Here is a 17,486-nt window from a genome sequence, read left to right as displayed (position 1 = left end):
CCGAACAATGCTATTGTTTGCGCCTCGAAGAAGAAAAGGCCAAAAGAGCAGACGAGCTACATAAATGACGTGAAAATAATACACTACTACCATGACACCTCGATCCTTACACTATTGTCCTAAACTATGCACCCCTACCACATCTTTACTGGACATCGAGAAGCTGCTTCAACTGTACAATCAACTTCCACTCGTCCTGGCTAACGTCGCTCCTGAAGAACTCCTTGAGTGTATCGATACTCTTCCGGCTAATAGCAGAATACAGAATATCGTCTTCTTCCAAGTGGCGACCGTACATGGGCTGATTGTTACCCTCGATCTTGACGGCGACGGAGGGTTGACCCCTCTTGCATATTTGCATGGGTTTGTGGTCACGCTCGATAGAAGTGCTATTGAACGAATTAGTAAAGGGTGTGGTAGTAGAAGAAAAGCAAACTTACACTCTTCCTAGATTGACGATTTCCTTGGCACCAGTGACAGCGTTCTTCTTGACCGCGCAGATGGGCGTTGTCATCCTCAGAGCACCTTCAGTAACATCCACACCAATAATGATAGGATCCTTCTTGTTGAAAACAGCGACCGGCTTGAGTACGCAAGGGAAGACTGCCAGCATCTTTGACTCCTCCTTCCGCTGCTCCTCAAGCTGCTTCATGTGCGCTGTGAACTTGTCGAACAAGTGGTAGATGATGTCAGCTTCGAAAATCTTAACACCGATCTCCTCTGCATACGCTTTGGCTTCCTTATCAACCTTGACATCGAAGCACAGCATGACGGCGTATTCTCTGGCCTTTTCTAACATGATACCGGCTCGAAGAACGTCCTTCCTGAAAACCGGACCAATGGAAATAGTAGCCACAGGAATCTTTGAGACACGCAAGAACTCGAGGAGCGCTTCGAGCGAACCCAGAGTGGATGCTTGGACAGAGACACCACGACCAGTCTTGGAAACCTTACTGAGCAAGTGTGCTAGATCGCCCATGACTTCGTCCATGAGGTCCTCCTCGTCATCGTTAGGACCGACGACAAGTAGACGCGAACCGGCGATGGCTTGGTCGAGTCCATCAGCAGCGATTTTGATACCCATGGCAGCCTTGACCTCCTTGTTGTGCACGTATTGTGACTTGACACGTAGCTCCTTCATCTCAGCCGGCGTCAATAGCGCTCGAATGTTAGTTACTATAGGTTCTGGATTACCACACAGCACTATGCGGTCGCCTTCGTGAAGAACACCGTTGGACAAGATAACATCTATAGTGGTACCAAGACCTTCGATGACCTTGACTTCAAGCACAGTACACTCAACCTCTGAAAGATACATGAGGTTGTTCGTAAGGCGCTCTTGCGTAAGCTTGACAATAAGCTTGATCATATCAGGGATACCTTCTCCGGTATGCGCTGATGTTGGGCATACGGAGACGTACTTGGACATGTTCTTGTTTCTGTTGAAGATCTCAGAGTTGAAACCTTGTTCTTGCAGTTGAGTGCGAACAAAGGTCCATCGCTCTTCAAACTCAGACTGAACGGAGGCCTTTTGAAGGCTCAGACTATCTTCGAAGCCGTTGTTGTCAATCTTCTTCCAGCCGAACAGACGATCGATCTTGTTGAGAGCAACGATGAAAGGTGTCCGTCTGTCCCTAAGAAGCTTCATGGACTCGATGGTTTGAGGTTCAAGACCGTGCATGATATCGATAACGAGGATAGCAATGTTACAGAGCGAAGAACCACGAGATCGGAGGTTGGTGAAAGACTCGTGACCGGGTGTGTCAATAACTAGGAGACCAGGGACGTTGAAAACAAAGTCGTTGTCCTTGTTAACGACGGCAACCTTCTTCTGAAGTGCCTCAACAGGGAAGTAGGTGGCACCAATCTGTTGCGTGATACCTCCAGCTTCGCCTTCTTGTACGTTGGTCTGGCGGATCTTGTCGAGCAGCTTTGTTTTACCGGTATCGACATGGCCAAGAATACAGCAAATAGGAGATCGCAAGTTGTCCTTTGATCGCGCAGCAAGAGCCTCCTCGTGAGCCTGCTTTCGTCGGTCGGCGGCGGCAGCCTTACGAGCGGCTTCGGCTCGCTGCGTGGCGGTTCCCTCTTCGTCTTCCGACGAGTCGTCCTCGCTGTCATCTTCAGAATCGGAATCTGAGCTGGCGTCCTTGGACTTGTCGGCCTTGTCTGCAACAGCCTTCTCCGCTGCCGCCTTCTCTTCCTTGGCCTTCTTCTCACTTGCCTTACGCTCTTCTTCTTCATCGGTATCGACGTCCCAACTGTCTTTAACACCGTCCAACTCGTCGGCTTGAGCCTCCCAGTCGTCGGCAGAGTCACCGTCCTCTCCCTTCTTGGCTTCAGCATCGAGCCGGGCTTTCTCTGCAGCCTCAGCTGCAGCGGCGGCTTGCTCTTCGGCCAGCTTGAGTTCTTCCATCTTCTTGGCGGCCTCCTCTGCCTCTCGAGCCTCCTTTTCTTGTTGACTCTCGGCCTGCTTCTTCTTCTTTTTCTTGCGGTCATCGTAGACTGGCTTCTTCTTCTTCTCGGCTTCGTCGGCAAGTCCGGCAACCTTTGTGCCACCTGATTCTAGGAGCTGCTGTAGGCGGAGTTCGTTCTTTGCCTTTGCTTCCTTTTGAGCCTTGGTCATGTACTTGCCCTCCTTCTTCAGCTGCTCAATCTTTTCTTTCTCCCTCTGCTTCTTGAGTGCCTTCGCTTCCTCCTTGCGCTTCTGCTCTTCAGCCTCTTGTCGCTCCAGCTCCTCTAGCCTGGCTTTCTCTTCGGCCTCAGCACGCGCCATCTCCTCTTCTCTCTTCTTGCGCTCTTCCTGTTGCTTCTGTAGGGCAGCCAGCGCAGGGTTGAGCTTCTTCTTCTTGCCTCCAGCAGCGGGCGCGGCATCTGGAGCTGGTGTAGGGGCCGAAGGCGCGGCAGAGGCAGCTGGCTTGGTCTCGGTAGGCTTCGCAGGTTCGGCTTTGGCAGGACCAGTGGCCTTCTTCTTCGCAGCCTAATACTGGTCAGTACACACTCATCCAATGGACAATGTAGTTGACGGATCCGTACCAATTCCTTCTTTCGCTGCTTTTCCTTCTCCTTCTTCTCCTTCTCCTTCTCCGCCTTGGTCTTCACACGCGGAGCATCATCGGTGGTCTTCTCCTCGACGGGTTCCTCTGTCTTGGCAGCAGCGCCACCCTTACCCTTCTTCTTGCCGTAGTTTCCAGCAAATACATCGTCGTCATCGTCGTCGAAGGTTCCTTCCTGTGGTGCTTTGCTGTCAAAGTCGCCGTTTGCATCATCAACAGGTGGGTCCTCGCCTTCGACTTCAAGATTTGCGCCCTTCTTGTTCTTCTTCTTGCCGCGCTTTGCAAGAGCAGCCATCAGACCACCGCCTGCAACATCTTCATCGGCGGCGGCAGCATCCTCAGGCTGGGGTTCTGATGCAGCGCCATCCTGAGGCGCGACAGACTCGCCGAGCTCGGCTTCCCAGTCGTCGTTCTGCGCCTTCTTGTTGCCCTTCTTCTTTGGCGGCATTTTGTATATGGTGTATTGCTACGGATGTGGTATGTGGACTCGTATGTGCAGATGTCACTAGAGGCGTGTTGTGCTAGGGCGTGGCCGGGTCGACAGTTCGCACTCGATGGGTCGCACTTGGAGTCAACTGTAGAAATCGCAAGTGGTCCAGCAGGCGGTCTCGCGCTTCACGGTGGAAGTGGCAGGAGGGAAAACTGGAGCCGAAGAAGACAGGTCCCGAATCAACCAATAAAGGCCTGGACCGTGAAAGAGTGACAGGAAAATGCGAACGCACACTGGCTTCTGCGAAATTCCGTTGGAGTTATCGATTGTTCTGTGTGGCGGCGGGCGGCGAACGGCTAGCTATGGAGGGGTATGAGGCGCTCGGACCACACATGGCGCCCATGGCTTCCTTGTCTATGCCGTTTATTAGCAACCTCTGTCCACTAACAAGGAATCAAGCATGCAGAGCAAGTTATGATGGACATCTGTCACTATGCAATTCTTCATAGCTATTCTTGCATCCTACGTCCCAGGTCTACACCCAAATTTTCCCTTCCATTGCGAAGCACACTACAGGACGACAAATACAAAGTGTGCTGCTCCGACAAATTTCAGTACGTTTAACGCCGTGCCAGAACCTCTAACTCCGACCCAATGAGAGAATGCAACGACGATATTACAATAGTAGCGATGAAAGCCACATGCAGAAGCATGGCCATATAGGTGACTGATGATGAAACGGTATCTTTATGGCAACGCGTAGAATCGTGAAGCATCGATCAAGTAGAAACTAACTGCAGCCCTTAAGGCTTAGTATAGCTGGCCGCTGATGAGTAAGGACTCGACAGCAGAGCCAATGAACTGCTTCTTGAGCGTGAGATCGCATCCAAATCTGCCGTCGTGTTAGTGTTGATCGTGTGATTATATGTGAATGAACATACCTCTGCTCTAGTTCGGCCTTGATCTGCTTCTTGGTGACGTTCATGAGATCAGACTTGGACAAGATATCCTTGATCTCGATCAAGATAGCATCGTCACTTGGCAGGTTCGCCATCTCCATGCTATCCATGCCGTAGCCACTCTGGGCAAGACTCATTCGTGAGTGATTGTCGTAGCGTGGGAGGTTGAGGTGCGACATGGGGCGGGATGGTGGCATGCCTCCATACTCTGAGCCAGCGACGGATGCGCTTCCAAACGGCTTCCTGGTAGCGTAGGTGTAACCTGAAACCTCCGAGCGGTCGTCACGGATGGTGTGCTGCTCCCACATCTCTGCTTGGTACTCCTCCCACCTCTTCTTAGGGATACTGGCAGGGTCAAACTTGCCTTCGTCCGTGACAACAATCTTCTGGCCCTTTTCACCTGTAACAACACGAGTGTTACCCCAGGAGAAGTCGTCCATGTACCAGAAAGAGTACAGAGGTAGACCAAAGGCGAAAACGGGTGTTGCGAAGATGTAGATAATCATCCAACCAATCATCTCCCACTTGCGTCGAATAATGAAGATGATGGCCTGTAGACCATAGATGGCACCAAGAAGAATGAACGCCGTGATAGGGACGACGTCAGGCGACCACACCAGTGTGTAGATGAGATAACCAATGTAAACAACGATGACAGGCTGTACGACCGTTGAAAGCAGATCCATGAAGACGATGAAGCGCATACTGAAACAACAGAAACCACAAAGCTGGGTAAGCGGGATAAGTTCGATCAGGTTGTGAACAGTAGAGTTGATCCAGCGACGACGTTGAGACATGAAGACGGACCAGCTGTCAGGCGCCACGGTCCAAGCATGTGCTCGCATTGTGTACTTTGTCTTGTACTTGGAGTGGAATTTGAGAAGGAGCGTGGTCAAGAAACGATCCTCTCCCAGATGCAACAGGTTCTTCGTATGTAGAGTGTCGACCCGAATCTCTTGGTAGGCTTCAACGACTTCCTTGCTGACGAACAGTGGCTTTCCAGACTCGGCAGCGCGAATGCGGTACATGGTGAAACAACCAGGAAGACAAGTGACTGAGCCGAACAGACTCTCGAAAGCCTTGGTCAAGTTGTGGGAAATGAAGTATTCGTACACTTGCATCATCGTGACGAAAGAGGATTTGGCGTTGGTGAGGGCAGTTTCACCACAAATGGCAAGTAGGCGAGTATCGTGAAGGAAGGCTGCGACAAATCGAGTGGCGGCGTCAGGTGCAACCTCGGTATCAGCATCAATTTGCAGAAGGAATTCGTAGAAGGTAGGGTTGACTCCAATGATGTTCCGAATCTGATGATGCATCTCGAGCTCAAGCGGAGTCATGGGGAGGTTGTAGTGCACACGGTTCAAGAATCGCATGAGGATAATCTGCGAGTCACGCTTTCCACGGTTACCAGGCTTGGAGACTTCCGAAGGCTTTCCGATCTTGACCACGACCAGGAAAGGCACGATGTGACCATGTACCTCGTACAGACCAGAGTAACATTTGCCCATGTTGTGTTGACGTTGTCCTTCGCCCAAACTCTCGAAGCTGAGTGGCTCGGGATCGGTAGCCTCGGGGACACCCAGAATGTCGAGAACGATACGAGGGGTGGGCTTGTCGTTGCCTTGACCGATAATCATGCCATCGCAGACAATGACAAGTAGTTTGCGCTTGTCATCATACTTCATCCTAGCGGCGGAATCGATAGCACGACGAAGGGATTCTTCGTCTTCAGTGTATGCGGGAACGGTGCAGATGATGAACTTATCAATGTTTTCCGGATCTGTCTTTCGGCTGAACTGAAGAGCCGCAAGAAACTTGAAACCGATGACACTGACTAGCATAATGGAAATCGCAAGAAGGAAGTACTTGGCGAACAAGCACTTGGCCGAGTTTCTGGTGTCGACATCGCCGACATAGAAGAGATTGTTCATGCAGGTCTCCATGTTCGCTTTTGTTGTAGCGTCCAAGTTGAGATTCTGCCAGTACTTGGTAATGTCTTTACCAGCCTGAACTCGGAAGATGTCCACAACGTCTCGTGACATGAAGTCGGTATCGATGTTTCCTGTGTCGTTGGGTTCCTCACCAATCGGGAACTTGAGTTCGCGACCACCTGGAATGTAATCCGTGAAATCATATACGCGGCCATTCATGTAGGCAATCGAATTACCCTTGTTTCCAAGCGTTTTCAGATATTCAGGGCTGTATCCAACTCGACCTTTCATGTAGTTGGCTTTGAGGAACATTTGCTGCTCAAACCACCAGTCGGGACGAGAATCGTTGGTGAAAGACCGGAAGTCATGGTATTGCGCGTTGAGATCGGTGGTACTGATGAGATTGTTCACGGATGAGTCGGTGTAGTTGGAGTTCTTGTAGTTCAGTTGAACGGCGTCGTTGATCCCCTTTCCGTCCTTGCCTAAGCACAGAGCAGAGACTTGCACAGGGAACAGATTGGTCGCATCCTTTCCTGCGTACTTCTCCAGATTCTTCTGTGGGACAATGCTGGGGTAATGGTGTGGAATGAACTCTCCCAAGTCGTAGACGATACCCCGGATGGCAACGTAAGCTTCGTTTCCATCCTTACCGTCGAAGGAAGTCAATTCAGCAGAAGAGTAAACATGTTGTTTCGGGCAGATGACAGCGGGAAACCCAATCATGAGGAAGATGACAAACGCACAGCTCCACCAAATGATCATGTTGATGGCTAACTTCTCTCGCCATGCCATCCGCACGTCTTTGCGCTTGATGCGTCCAATGTATCGGATAGCAAAATCGGGAATGAGCCATGTCATGACGTAGACAATGAACACCCATCTCTTTCGACTGCTGGAAGTGGGAATGGTTTCGACTTCTTGTAGTTTTGCATCAGCTGCTTTCTCGTCGTCAATGGCTTTGGGCTGTTCCAAGCCATGGAACATGTCGCCATTGGTGATGCCAGACGGCGCTTCTGAGCGAGCGTCAATATCACGCTGACCGAAATAGTTGCCGCTCTTGTCGTCATAGTATGCGCCAGGCGAGGGCGAAAGAAGGCCGGTTCGGACGTCACCAAACGATCGACCAGCTTCGGGAGTAAGCAGATTGTCGTTGGAATCAGCAGGTCCACGGGCATAAGGAGCGAGGTTCGATACATTGGCAATCTCGAGCCAGCACTTCTCACTTAAGAAGACACCAGTGGCACCAACACGAACTTCGTTCTCTCGCCACGGCTTTTGATCAAGGACCATCTCAGCCTTTTCTTTGTCGCTACCAACAATGGCAAGGTCAGTTTGAGCAAGTCCGAGGAACTCCGCGAAAGGCATGAAAATGCTGTAATCAGCAACCCGGAGACGTTGACTGATCTCTGCGATACCGAGAGCCTGAACCTGTTGACGAACGCACTTGCTGTCGAACTGATTTGCAATCCTTCTGTCATTGGGTTTCAAGCAGAAGACAAAGTAAGCGTTGGCTTTCCGCATTGTCGATTCAATGGTCCTCAAGGAACTGATGAACTGACCCGCAGCACCAGTCTGCTTCTGGGACTCTCCAGGCTTCTTGGTGCCAGAGATGTTGCTTTCAGCATCACTGATGGCCTCTTCGTCGAATACATTCAGTTGACGTCCAAATCGTCCCGTCTTGTCAGCCTTCCGCTTTGCCAGACTAGGTTGACGCGTGGGTTTGGAGCTAACGGTGGCTTGAACAATAGCTGACTTCTCTTTGGGATGTGACATTTTCTGAAGAGCCTCTTGTCCAAAGAGTTGTTGAACGAACGGAGCCTGCGCAGACTTGAGTAGGTGCATCATGTCACCAGAGATAAGCTCTGCGTTCTCTTCCAACAGCCCCTCGACGCTGTAGTCAATGTCACCTGTGAAATGGCGAATTGTGAAGGTTGGCGAAGTGTTAGGCGTGGGGAAGTTGCTGCCGGGTTGTACGACAGTAAGACTACCAGGTACGATAGCCTGGTGCTTGCCGTCGAAACGCTTACGAATAGCCTCAAGGAATTGCATATCGGTCTTGCCACGGCGCATCTGATCATCGAGGATGCTCAAAAGGCCATTGCCTGGCTTCATGAGACCCGTCTTCACGGCGGTGTTGTCGTAGAAAGCCATAGGTGGCAGAGAGATCTCCTCGGCTTCCAGCTCTTGGATTTGCCGTTGGAAAAAGCTCTCTTGACAGAAAGAGATGAGAGACTCGTTCGCAGTGTTATTGAGCAGTTGGTCGAGTGATGATCCGGTGGCTGCAAAGTTGGCGAATCCGGGGAAGTCGACCATTGAAACGGTGTTGGAAATCTGCTCAGACGGCACCGAGATCCTAGAATTCATCTGCTCCATGACCCATGTTACAAGAAGTGAGTAGAGAGAGCGGGCGAGCTCATCCGCATTGGCTCGTGCACCCTTGGGATCCAGCATGACAGTGACGCGCTCGCGGTAAAGTGTCTTGGACTTGTATCGCAAGCTTTGCTCTAGATCGGACATGGCGACACCCAAAAACTGAGCAATGGGTACTAGAGACTCCTTGTTCTTGACAACGGTGATAGACTCACCACCCTCGTGAGAGTAACCACCGCTCTCATCGGGCGCAGGGGTAGTGTTTTGACCCATCTCAAACTCGAGCTGACCAATGTGCATGATGGTAGCCATAATCTCGCATATGCCTGCAATGCTTTCCTTGCCAAACTCAAGCCTGCGCAGAGCGGCCTTGAAATCAGCGAAGCCCTTGGTGTCGTCGATACCCACCTTGAGCTGTGTGGGGTGTCCGAGATAGCGCCATCTCTTGTTGGAACCGAGCGAGGTACGGTTGCCGCCATTACCGTCTCCGCCTACTGCGTCAAGGAAGAGATGCTTCTTTTCATTGAGACTGGTGCCGGCGAGGAGGTAGTAGAGAACGTGGTAGGTGCGCTCTCCAGTGGGAACGGAAGCGATGCGGCTGCGCTCGAGGCGGTGGGCGAGGAACTGAGCGCCCAGAAGAGTGGCGTTGTTTGCGGTAGTGGTATTATACTGGAGCTCTAATAAGAGACCGGATTTGGAGGCTTGCGGGGTAGTGAGGGACTTGGTAGTGGTGAAGGCATCAAAAACAAAGTTGGCGTGTTCGATCTTCTTGGACAGGGGTGTAGAGGAAAAGGACATGAAGGACCTCAGCATATGTCCACGGATAGTCGTCTTTCCAGCGCCGGACTCGCCACTGTCGCATGTTAGAGGGGTGGTTTAGATGCCAGTCTTGCAAACACTCACAGAAAGACGATGGCCTGGTCCTCAGAACGATGTCCAAGACGCGTGTAGGCTCGGAGGGAGAGATCCTCGGCGGCCTGGTGGGCACTTCCCTCCTTGCCGCCGTCGACACCCAGGCTGGCATCTGTGCATGTGTTGATGGCGACAATTCCCTGGGACGAGAGGGAGGCGATGGGAAGATGTGCGTGGTAGCGGCTGGCAAGGGCAGAAGTCAAGCCCGTGTCGTTCTGCTGGTGCTGGGGCAGTGATGGCAGCGAGGGGTTCTGCAGCGGATTGGAAGCCATGATGGGCAGCCGCGTCCCCGTGGGAGCGAGTGAGGGACTGGAGAGTCAGGCAGGAGCAACGCCGTGTCGAATGGCAACTGCTCGTCGAATGGTTGTCTCTTGCTGGTGTTGCGTCCGGAGGGCTACTCAGAATGCAGACAGAACAAGAAAAACACGCCACGGAAATAATTACAATCAGCGAGTGTGGTAAAGGGTGTACAAACGAAGGTAAAGGATGTTCAAAGCCGTTGACTTGCAGTGCAAAGGGGCCGGTACAGTATGCTGGCTGCTCTGGACGGAGCGCTGGAGAGCATGGGGCTACGATGCTTCTAGCTCAGCTTCGCCCGCCGCCGCACCAGCCGCCTTTTGGCGTGTGTTGACTGGGAGACCCAGCGATCACGAAAAGGGGGCGCAAAAATAGAATAGAATACGCTGAACTGCCCTATTGCCTCACATCTCCATTGCGGCTCCACTCGTCTGCTTACTGATGAGACGGGAACTTTCTTTGCGCACTCTTCCGCCTCGCACTGCTCACGAGACAGCGGACAGCACGAGGCAACGCGACGCGGCCTGGACCAGAGAAACAAGTATGGTCGACATTCTTTTCCACGTTGCACTTCCTTCCCCAGGCATGGACTTGGAACCCGGAGGCGCGTTGCAGAGAACCACTACCAGCCATGCATGCTAGTGGTCGCGCTCCCCCGGGAACGATCATCGCTGCACGCTTCAATGCACTAGCTGCTCAACCCGTATCGATTGCGCGGCGACTGAGAAATCCTCCCACCGCGGACAATTCTCCATGATGCTCACGTCTCTCACCAGCCGTCAGCTAACGTTTGTTTTGCTGGCGTGAGGACGTTGGGCTAGACGGCCTCGAGGCCCACTGCCCTAGAACCCGGAAGGCTGTGCTGTCTACATGACTTCACGATAGACCCTGGAGTAGCGCCCGCGCTGGGGACACAAGGATTGATTTTATCGGTCCCAACGAGGGGTTAGTGCTTTGACGTCAGGTCGAGTTTTGAAATTGTTCCGGCGTGATTCGGTCTGGTTGAAACCAGCGATCTAAAGACAAATGAGAGCTAGATGAAAGGGAGCGAGTGTGGATATTGGGATGCGCCCACGCTATGATACAAGCTTCAGACATCGGAAGCCATCTCCACAGACCCAGACGGTGTGCCGTCCGTCTTATCGATTACAGACTGGCCATGGAGTGATTGGAATTCTCCGATGCTTGCTTGTTCATCGCCTTCGATAGTCTGTGGAAATATCGCTGCCATGAATAACAAGCTAAAAATAGGGGTTGCCATCGCATCCAGCGCCACCCGCTCGTATCACAGGCCCATCGGGTGGGCGCCGCTGCTGGTAGTGGCCACGAAAACCAAGACTCGCCATCCATGTCCGGCTGGCGTTGATGCATTGAGCTGTCTCGCACCGGTATTAGTCACCTTGCTAATACCCCCTAATCATACCGCACCATCCCCCATGAAGCTGGGCGGGAATGCACCTCGCCCTGAGCCAACAAACATCACGGCTGCTCTGTCTGCGTTCCACGAGCCTCTCTTGCTACCTGCCTTTTGTTCTTCTTCATACAATCGTTTAATCCGTCCACTCGCTAGTCCCTTTCGCACCGTTGCTGTGAAAGACGTAATTACATCTAGAGGCTACCCGTACCACCTTTGCCCGGACATCGACCATCTGGGACGACACCTGCAGTTGACACACGGTACCACCTCATCTACCCTCGCTATAGTATTGCTACTCGCATCCACGGAAGGGGCGACCCGCCTCAGCCCGCAGACATGAGTTTCGTCAACAACTCCCGCATGTCCGTCTACTCGACGGCGTCTGCCTCGGCATCGCGACCGGGGAATTCGCCCTCGCAGATATCGACCACCACCCTCCTCAACACTCTCAACTCGGCATACAAGAACGGGCGCTCGTACAATCTCGAAGCCAGCACCAGCCTGGTTGTCAACACATGGGTCAATGCGAAGAGCATCATTGATGACCGCATCGGTGGCACAGTCGACCTTGAGTTGGGCCGAAAGGCCTGGGAGCATGCCCGCCGGAGAGCTGAGGATGGCTGCATAGTCCTTGCGTATGTATCCAACACCCCCATCTTCACCATCGCCGACTGACTGGTATAGTTCCCTGCATGACTCGAGCCCTTCGCTCTTCTCTCCCTTCGTTTCCAGCCTGCCTCTATCGCTGCCGGGCAACTTCTACACCGCGCTCGAGGCCCTCAAGGCCTTCACGCACTGCGTCACTCCGCAGAACCCTTCAACTCCTCGCTACTCAGCACTGGCCGCCGTCTTCACCATCAATCTTGCTGGTGCTGTCGTCGGAGCTGAGATCAAGCTGTCCACTTCCGGCTTGGACGTCCAACAAGGCCTGCTCCAAGTTCCTGGACAGACTGGCTTCCGTGCCTTTGACGTCTTCTACTATTTGAACTCCAGCTCGGCATCCAGGCAAGAGAGAGAGTACCTGGACATTCAATCCTTGGACAAATATGCCCTCCTCCGACGATCTGGAACATACGACCCTCCTAGCTACCTCCCTGATGCCGACGATGCCGCCGCAGCTGAAGATTTCCGCTCCAACCTCAAGGCAATCGGAATCAAGGGCCAAAAGCTGACTAGCCTCATCAGCTGTCTCACAGGCCTGTTGAAGCTCGGCAACACCCTCGACTATTTCATGGATGAGGAATCGCTAGCTGCGGTATGTGAGGATGTTGAGACACTCATGGATCTACCCGAAGGTACCCTTCGCCAGAAGCTGGGATCCAACGAGCGCGAAATTGCTATTGGTGGCATCTATGAAGCCATCGTCGACTACGTTGTTGCCCACGCCAACACCTCGATCAAGGAGGACATCCGCCGTGCCAAGTCCGGATTCGCTATGGACGACAGTGACGGCAGCGGAATGATGACGCCTAACGAGTCCGAGGATGGAGACATTGTTAACATCACTGTCGTTGAGATTCCCAGTCGCTCGTTGGGCAAAGCGATTGCGCTGCGTACTGTGTTTGACGACAGCGAAGGCATCAATGCTGAGATGCGAGACGACGGTGTACAAGTGCCGCCTGTTGGTAACTCCGTTCTCGAGGCCATGCGCGAGGCCATGCAAAGCTGTGCAGTCGAGCTCGGCCTCAATGGACCTGCTCTCCGTGAGAAGGAGACCGAGTTGGAGAAGCGCGAGACTGTATTGGACAAGCTCGCACTCGAGATCCCAGAGGAGGATAACTTCGTGAAACAGATGCTCTATCCGGTACCTAACAGCGGCGTAGTCCTAGGCAAGCACGGCCGTTTCGACCTGGCCATGACAGTCGCAAGTAGCAGAGTTTGGTTCCAGCTGGCTATTCATCCCTCAGATTCTATCCCCGCTTCGCTGAACCAGGATCTCAATTCTACATGGCAGGCCGGTGTGGTATCCCGACAACTCCGTGAGTGGCGATTACCCGAGTGGGCAAATCGCCGCAACCGTAATCTTGATTTCACTGCCGATTTTGACCACCACGAGTTCTATGACCGATATGCTCCACTAGGTTGCATGGACGGCCAAGAGGGCATCCAAAACTGGATTCTGCAACGCGGCTGGAGTAACGGCGAAGTCATGGTGGGTAAGGAGCGCGTCTGGGTCAGGGAGGGCACATGGTGGGAGGCTGAATCGCAGCTTGACCTCAAGACACAAGAGATGGGCGGTTCTCCCAACATGCTTGGTGGCATGATTGGAGCTGCTGGCATGGAGAATGGATACCCCACTCAACTCCCGCCCACAGCAAGCGCCTTCTTTCCACCTCTTCCAGACATGTCTGCTACTCCCCAAAACCCTTTCCAGAGCTCTACAAGTCTGGCTGTGCCGGGGGCTGCAGATGCTAAGTCAATCGCCCCTACTACACACACCCTTCCCACGACGGGTCCCGGTGATTACGGTCTCGGAATGAAGGGCGACGAGAACAAAGGCGTCACTTACTATGACATGGAGTCAGGTGGTAATGCCGTCGTCACTGAAACCCCTCTCACTGGTACCCGAAGGCTCTGGGTCGCCTTTGTTTGGGCCCTCACCTTCTGGATCCCCTCACCACTTCTCAAGTGGTTTGGTCGTATGAAGCGACCTGATGTGCGCATGGCGTGGCGTGAGAAGCTTGTCTTGGTCATGCTAATCGTGCTGCTAAACGCCACTATCGTTTTCTATATTGTCGCTTTCGGTAAACTCTTGTGTCCGAACAAGGACAAGGTCTGGAACACCAAGGAAGTATCAGCGCACCAAGGCGAGGACGACTACTACGTCAGTCATCGTGGTGTGGTTTACGACCTGACTTCTTTCTGGAAAAAGCAGCACAGCGACTCCAACACCGAGGCTACACGGGATCGAATGATGGAAATGGCTGGTGCCAACATGGACCCATATGTCATCCCCCCGCTATGGATTGCTTGCCCCAATCTGATCGAGCCAACCGATCAAAACAAAGTCCTTCAGCTGACTCTCAACGAATCTACGGCTGAGAATCTCAACTCGATCGCCGTCCACAAGTCTGGTTCGATGACAAATATGCCAGACAGCAACGCGTTGAAGAGCGACGTATGGTACCCCAAAGTCTTTCTCCCCGCTATGAAGGAATTCAGAAAAGGAGATCTCGTCTGGGAAGAAGACAAGGTCAAGAATGAAGGTGAAGATGACAATCACATGTGGTTCAGGCTCGACGAGAAGATTTACGACTTGACCGACTACTTCGCCACAATCGACTATATGCAAAACCAGGCTCAGTACAACTTCCTTGATGCCAAGTTGATCGATATGGTAAAGAGCAATGCTGGCCAGAACCTGATGGAGGACTGGAACAACAACCTGAACAAGACTACGCGAGAGAATAACCTGCAATGTCTGGAAAACCTGTTCTACGTCGGCAGAACTGATTTCCGCAAGACGGCCAAATGCCAGGTCAACGACTACATTCTACTAGCCTTCACTATCATTCTCTGCGCGGTCATTGTCATCAAGTTCTTAGCCGCCCTTCAACTGGGCTCTCGTAAACGCCCCGCAAACCAGGACAAGTTCGTCATCTGCCAAGTGCCAGCCTATACCGAAGGCGAGGACTCACTCCGGAAGAGTTTAGACTCTCTTACCGCCCTTTCTTACGACAACAAGCGAAAGCTCATCTGCGTCATTTGCGACGGAATGATTGTCGGTGGCGGTAACGATCGCCCTACGCCCAAGATTGTACTAGATATCCTTGGCGTTGACCCCAAGGTCGATCCTCCTGCGCTTCCATTTTGGTCGGTAGGTGAAGGCAGCCAGCAGCTCAACTACGGAAAGGTCTATTCGGGACTATACGAGTTCGAAGGCAATGTTGTACCGTACATTGTCGTTGTCAAGATGGGCAAAGAGTCGGAACAGCACAAGTCCAAGCCAGGTAACCGAGGAAAGCGCGATTCCCAAATCTTGCTTATGAGCTTCCTTAACCGCGTCCACCACCGTTCGGCTATGAACCCCTTGGAGTTGGAAATGTTCCACCAAATCAACAATATCATCGGTGTTGACCCAGAGCTATACGAGTATCTGCTTATGATCGACGCTGATACCATGGTCAAGCCTGATGCTCTCAACCGTCTCGTAGCGGCTTGTGCCAACGACTCAAAGATCGCCGGTATCTGTGGTGAGACGAGCTTGGAGAATGAAGACCGCTCGTGGTGGACTATGATCCAGGTTTACGAGTACTACATTTCGCATCATCTGTCCAAGGCCTTTGAAAGTTTGTTTGGTAGCGTCACCTGTTTGCCTGGATGGTAAGTACTTGATCCCACCTCGATTAGATGGTGCTAACTCACTTCAGTTTCACCATGTACCGTTTACGCACAGCCGACAAGGGCAAACCTCTCATCATCTCGGATAAGATCATCAAGGACTACGCAGACTGCGTTGTGGACACGCTGCACAAGAAGAACCTTCTCTCGCTTGGTGAGGATCGTTACCTGACCACTCTGATGACGAAGTACTTCCCTGCCATGTCTTACAAGTTTATCCCCGATGCGTACGCCCTCACTGCCGCCCCTGACACGTGGAGCATTCTGCTTTCCCAGAGACGTCGATGGATCAACTCAACCATCCACAACTTGGCCGAACTTGTCTTCCTTAAGGACCTTTGCGGTTTTTGCTGTTTCTCCATGCGATTCGTTGTCTTCATCGACCTTTTCGGTACCCTCATCCTTCCATCCATCTGTGCGTACCTGGTGTATCTCGTCTACACCGTCTCTACGGGCAAGGGTCAATTCCCCATGTTCTCGATTGTCATGTTGGCAGCCGTCTACGGTCTCCAGGCGCTCATCTTCATCATCAAGCGACAATGGCAACACGTTGGGTGGATGATCATTTACATCCTGGCCTTCCCCATCTACTCTCTCGCCCTTCCTATGTACTCTTTCTGGAAGCAGGACGACTTTTCGTGGGGTAACACTCGTGTCGTCATTGGCGAGCAAGGTGCCAAGCAGGTTCTCACGACAGATGACGAAGGTTTCGATCCCAAGGCCATTCCTATGATGCGATGGGACGAGTACGCTGAGCGCAACGAACTCCCTGGCCGCCGCGGTCTTCCTGGTATGACTACTGAGAAGGGTGGATTCAGCGCATACGAAGACGAAGCGTACGAGATGAACGACATGCAATCTGTCTACTCTTCGGTCAAGCCTGCTTCTACCATCATGTCCAACATGCAGCACATTTCGCACATGCCGCCGCAGTCGCCTGGTCCGTACCAAGGCATGCAAACGCGTCAATCGACGTACTCGAACTTGTCGCGCTACCAAGACAACCCGCACCAGAACCGCGTCATGTCTATGAGCAACATGAGCGACATGTACAATGGCAACAACGCTTCTCCTTATGGGCAACGACAAAGCATGGGCGGCTTCCAGAGCTCAGACAACCTGATGACATCGTCTACACCACCGGTCCGTGGCCGCAGTCCTCTCAGCTACGGCGCAAGCATGTCGCGACCTGGTAGCACAACCAACTTCCAGAGCATGATGAACGGGCCGACGGATGGGCAGATTATCGAGACCGTTCAGGCATGTCTCAAAGACGCGGACCTCGACAGGGTCACTCGCAAGCAAATCATTGCGCTTGCGGAGCAACGGCTGCAGATGCAGCTGAGTGGCGAGAGGAAGATTTTCCTCACGCAGGCCATTGACCATGAGCTTGCCAACATGGGATAGGAAGAAATTTGAGAATTGATTGCATTTAGCGGTGTTGTCTGGATATGTTTGCACGGCAGTAACGCCATTTAGTCGTTCCTTTTTGGAAAATCATGTATCGTTTACATCTGGCGCAAGATTTACATGGGAAAACTCGGGTGTCTGGGGAGCTAGCTAGGCTGTATTTACATCGTTGGCTTGATGTAATGATAATAGGACATTGTTGTTGCATATAATACTATTCTGCCCATTTGCGTGACTTTGGGGGTTGGTTGGTTAGCCTGGAGCGGTGGCTGCACGGCTAGCGTCAGGTAGCTACGTACCCCAGCCCAGCAGTCGCGCGGCCAGAGCTCCGCCATGCCGGCATCCCGTAACCAGGACGCCCGA

At 52.6% G+C, this 17,486-nt stretch overlaps 3 protein-coding genes across 3 annotated transcripts; 1 reads left to right on the top strand and 2 right to left on the bottom strand.

Annotated features, from left to right (window-relative positions):
• Positions 1 to 145: 145 nt before the first annotated feature.
• On the bottom strand, positions 146 to 3,504 carry J4E82_000164 (uncharacterized protein; the record flags this gene model as incomplete). The annotated part of the gene is made up of 3 exons (XM_051726487.1): positions 146 to 389; positions 441 to 2,980; positions 3,037 to 3,504. 3 exons carry the CDS (start codon positions 3,502 to 3,504, stop codon positions 146 to 148), a joined length of 3,252 nt encoding a protein of 1,083 aa, XP_051593669.1.
• A 792-nt stretch (positions 3,505 to 4,296) lies between these two features.
• On the bottom strand, positions 4,297 to 9,930 carry J4E82_000163 (uncharacterized protein; the record flags this gene model as incomplete). Its single annotated transcript, XM_051726486.1, has 3 exons — positions 4,297 to 4,378; positions 4,428 to 9,599; positions 9,650 to 9,930. 3 exons carry the CDS (start codon positions 9,928 to 9,930, stop codon positions 4,297 to 4,299), a joined length of 5,535 nt encoding a protein of 1,844 aa, XP_051593668.1.
• A 1,778-nt stretch (positions 9,931 to 11,708) lies between these two features.
• On the top strand, positions 11,709 to 17,120 carry J4E82_000162 (uncharacterized protein; the record flags this gene model as incomplete). Its single annotated transcript, XM_051726485.1, has 3 exons — positions 11,709 to 12,007; positions 12,057 to 15,695; positions 15,743 to 17,120. The coding sequence occupies 3 exons, from the start codon at positions 11,709 to 11,711 to the stop codon at positions 17,118 to 17,120; spliced, it is 5,316 nt and encodes a 1,771-aa protein (XP_051593667.1).
• Positions 17,121 to 17,486: the final 366 nt, after the last annotated feature.

Source organism: Alternaria postmessia (genome assembly GCF_024291825.1).
Source record: "Alternaria postmessia strain BMP 2775 chromosome Unknown scaffold_1, whole genome shotgun sequence".
Lineage (NCBI taxonomy): Eukaryota > Fungi > Ascomycota > Dothideomycetes > Pleosporales > Pleosporaceae > Alternaria > Alternaria postmessia.
This window is presented reverse-complemented; position numbering and strand designations above follow the sequence as displayed.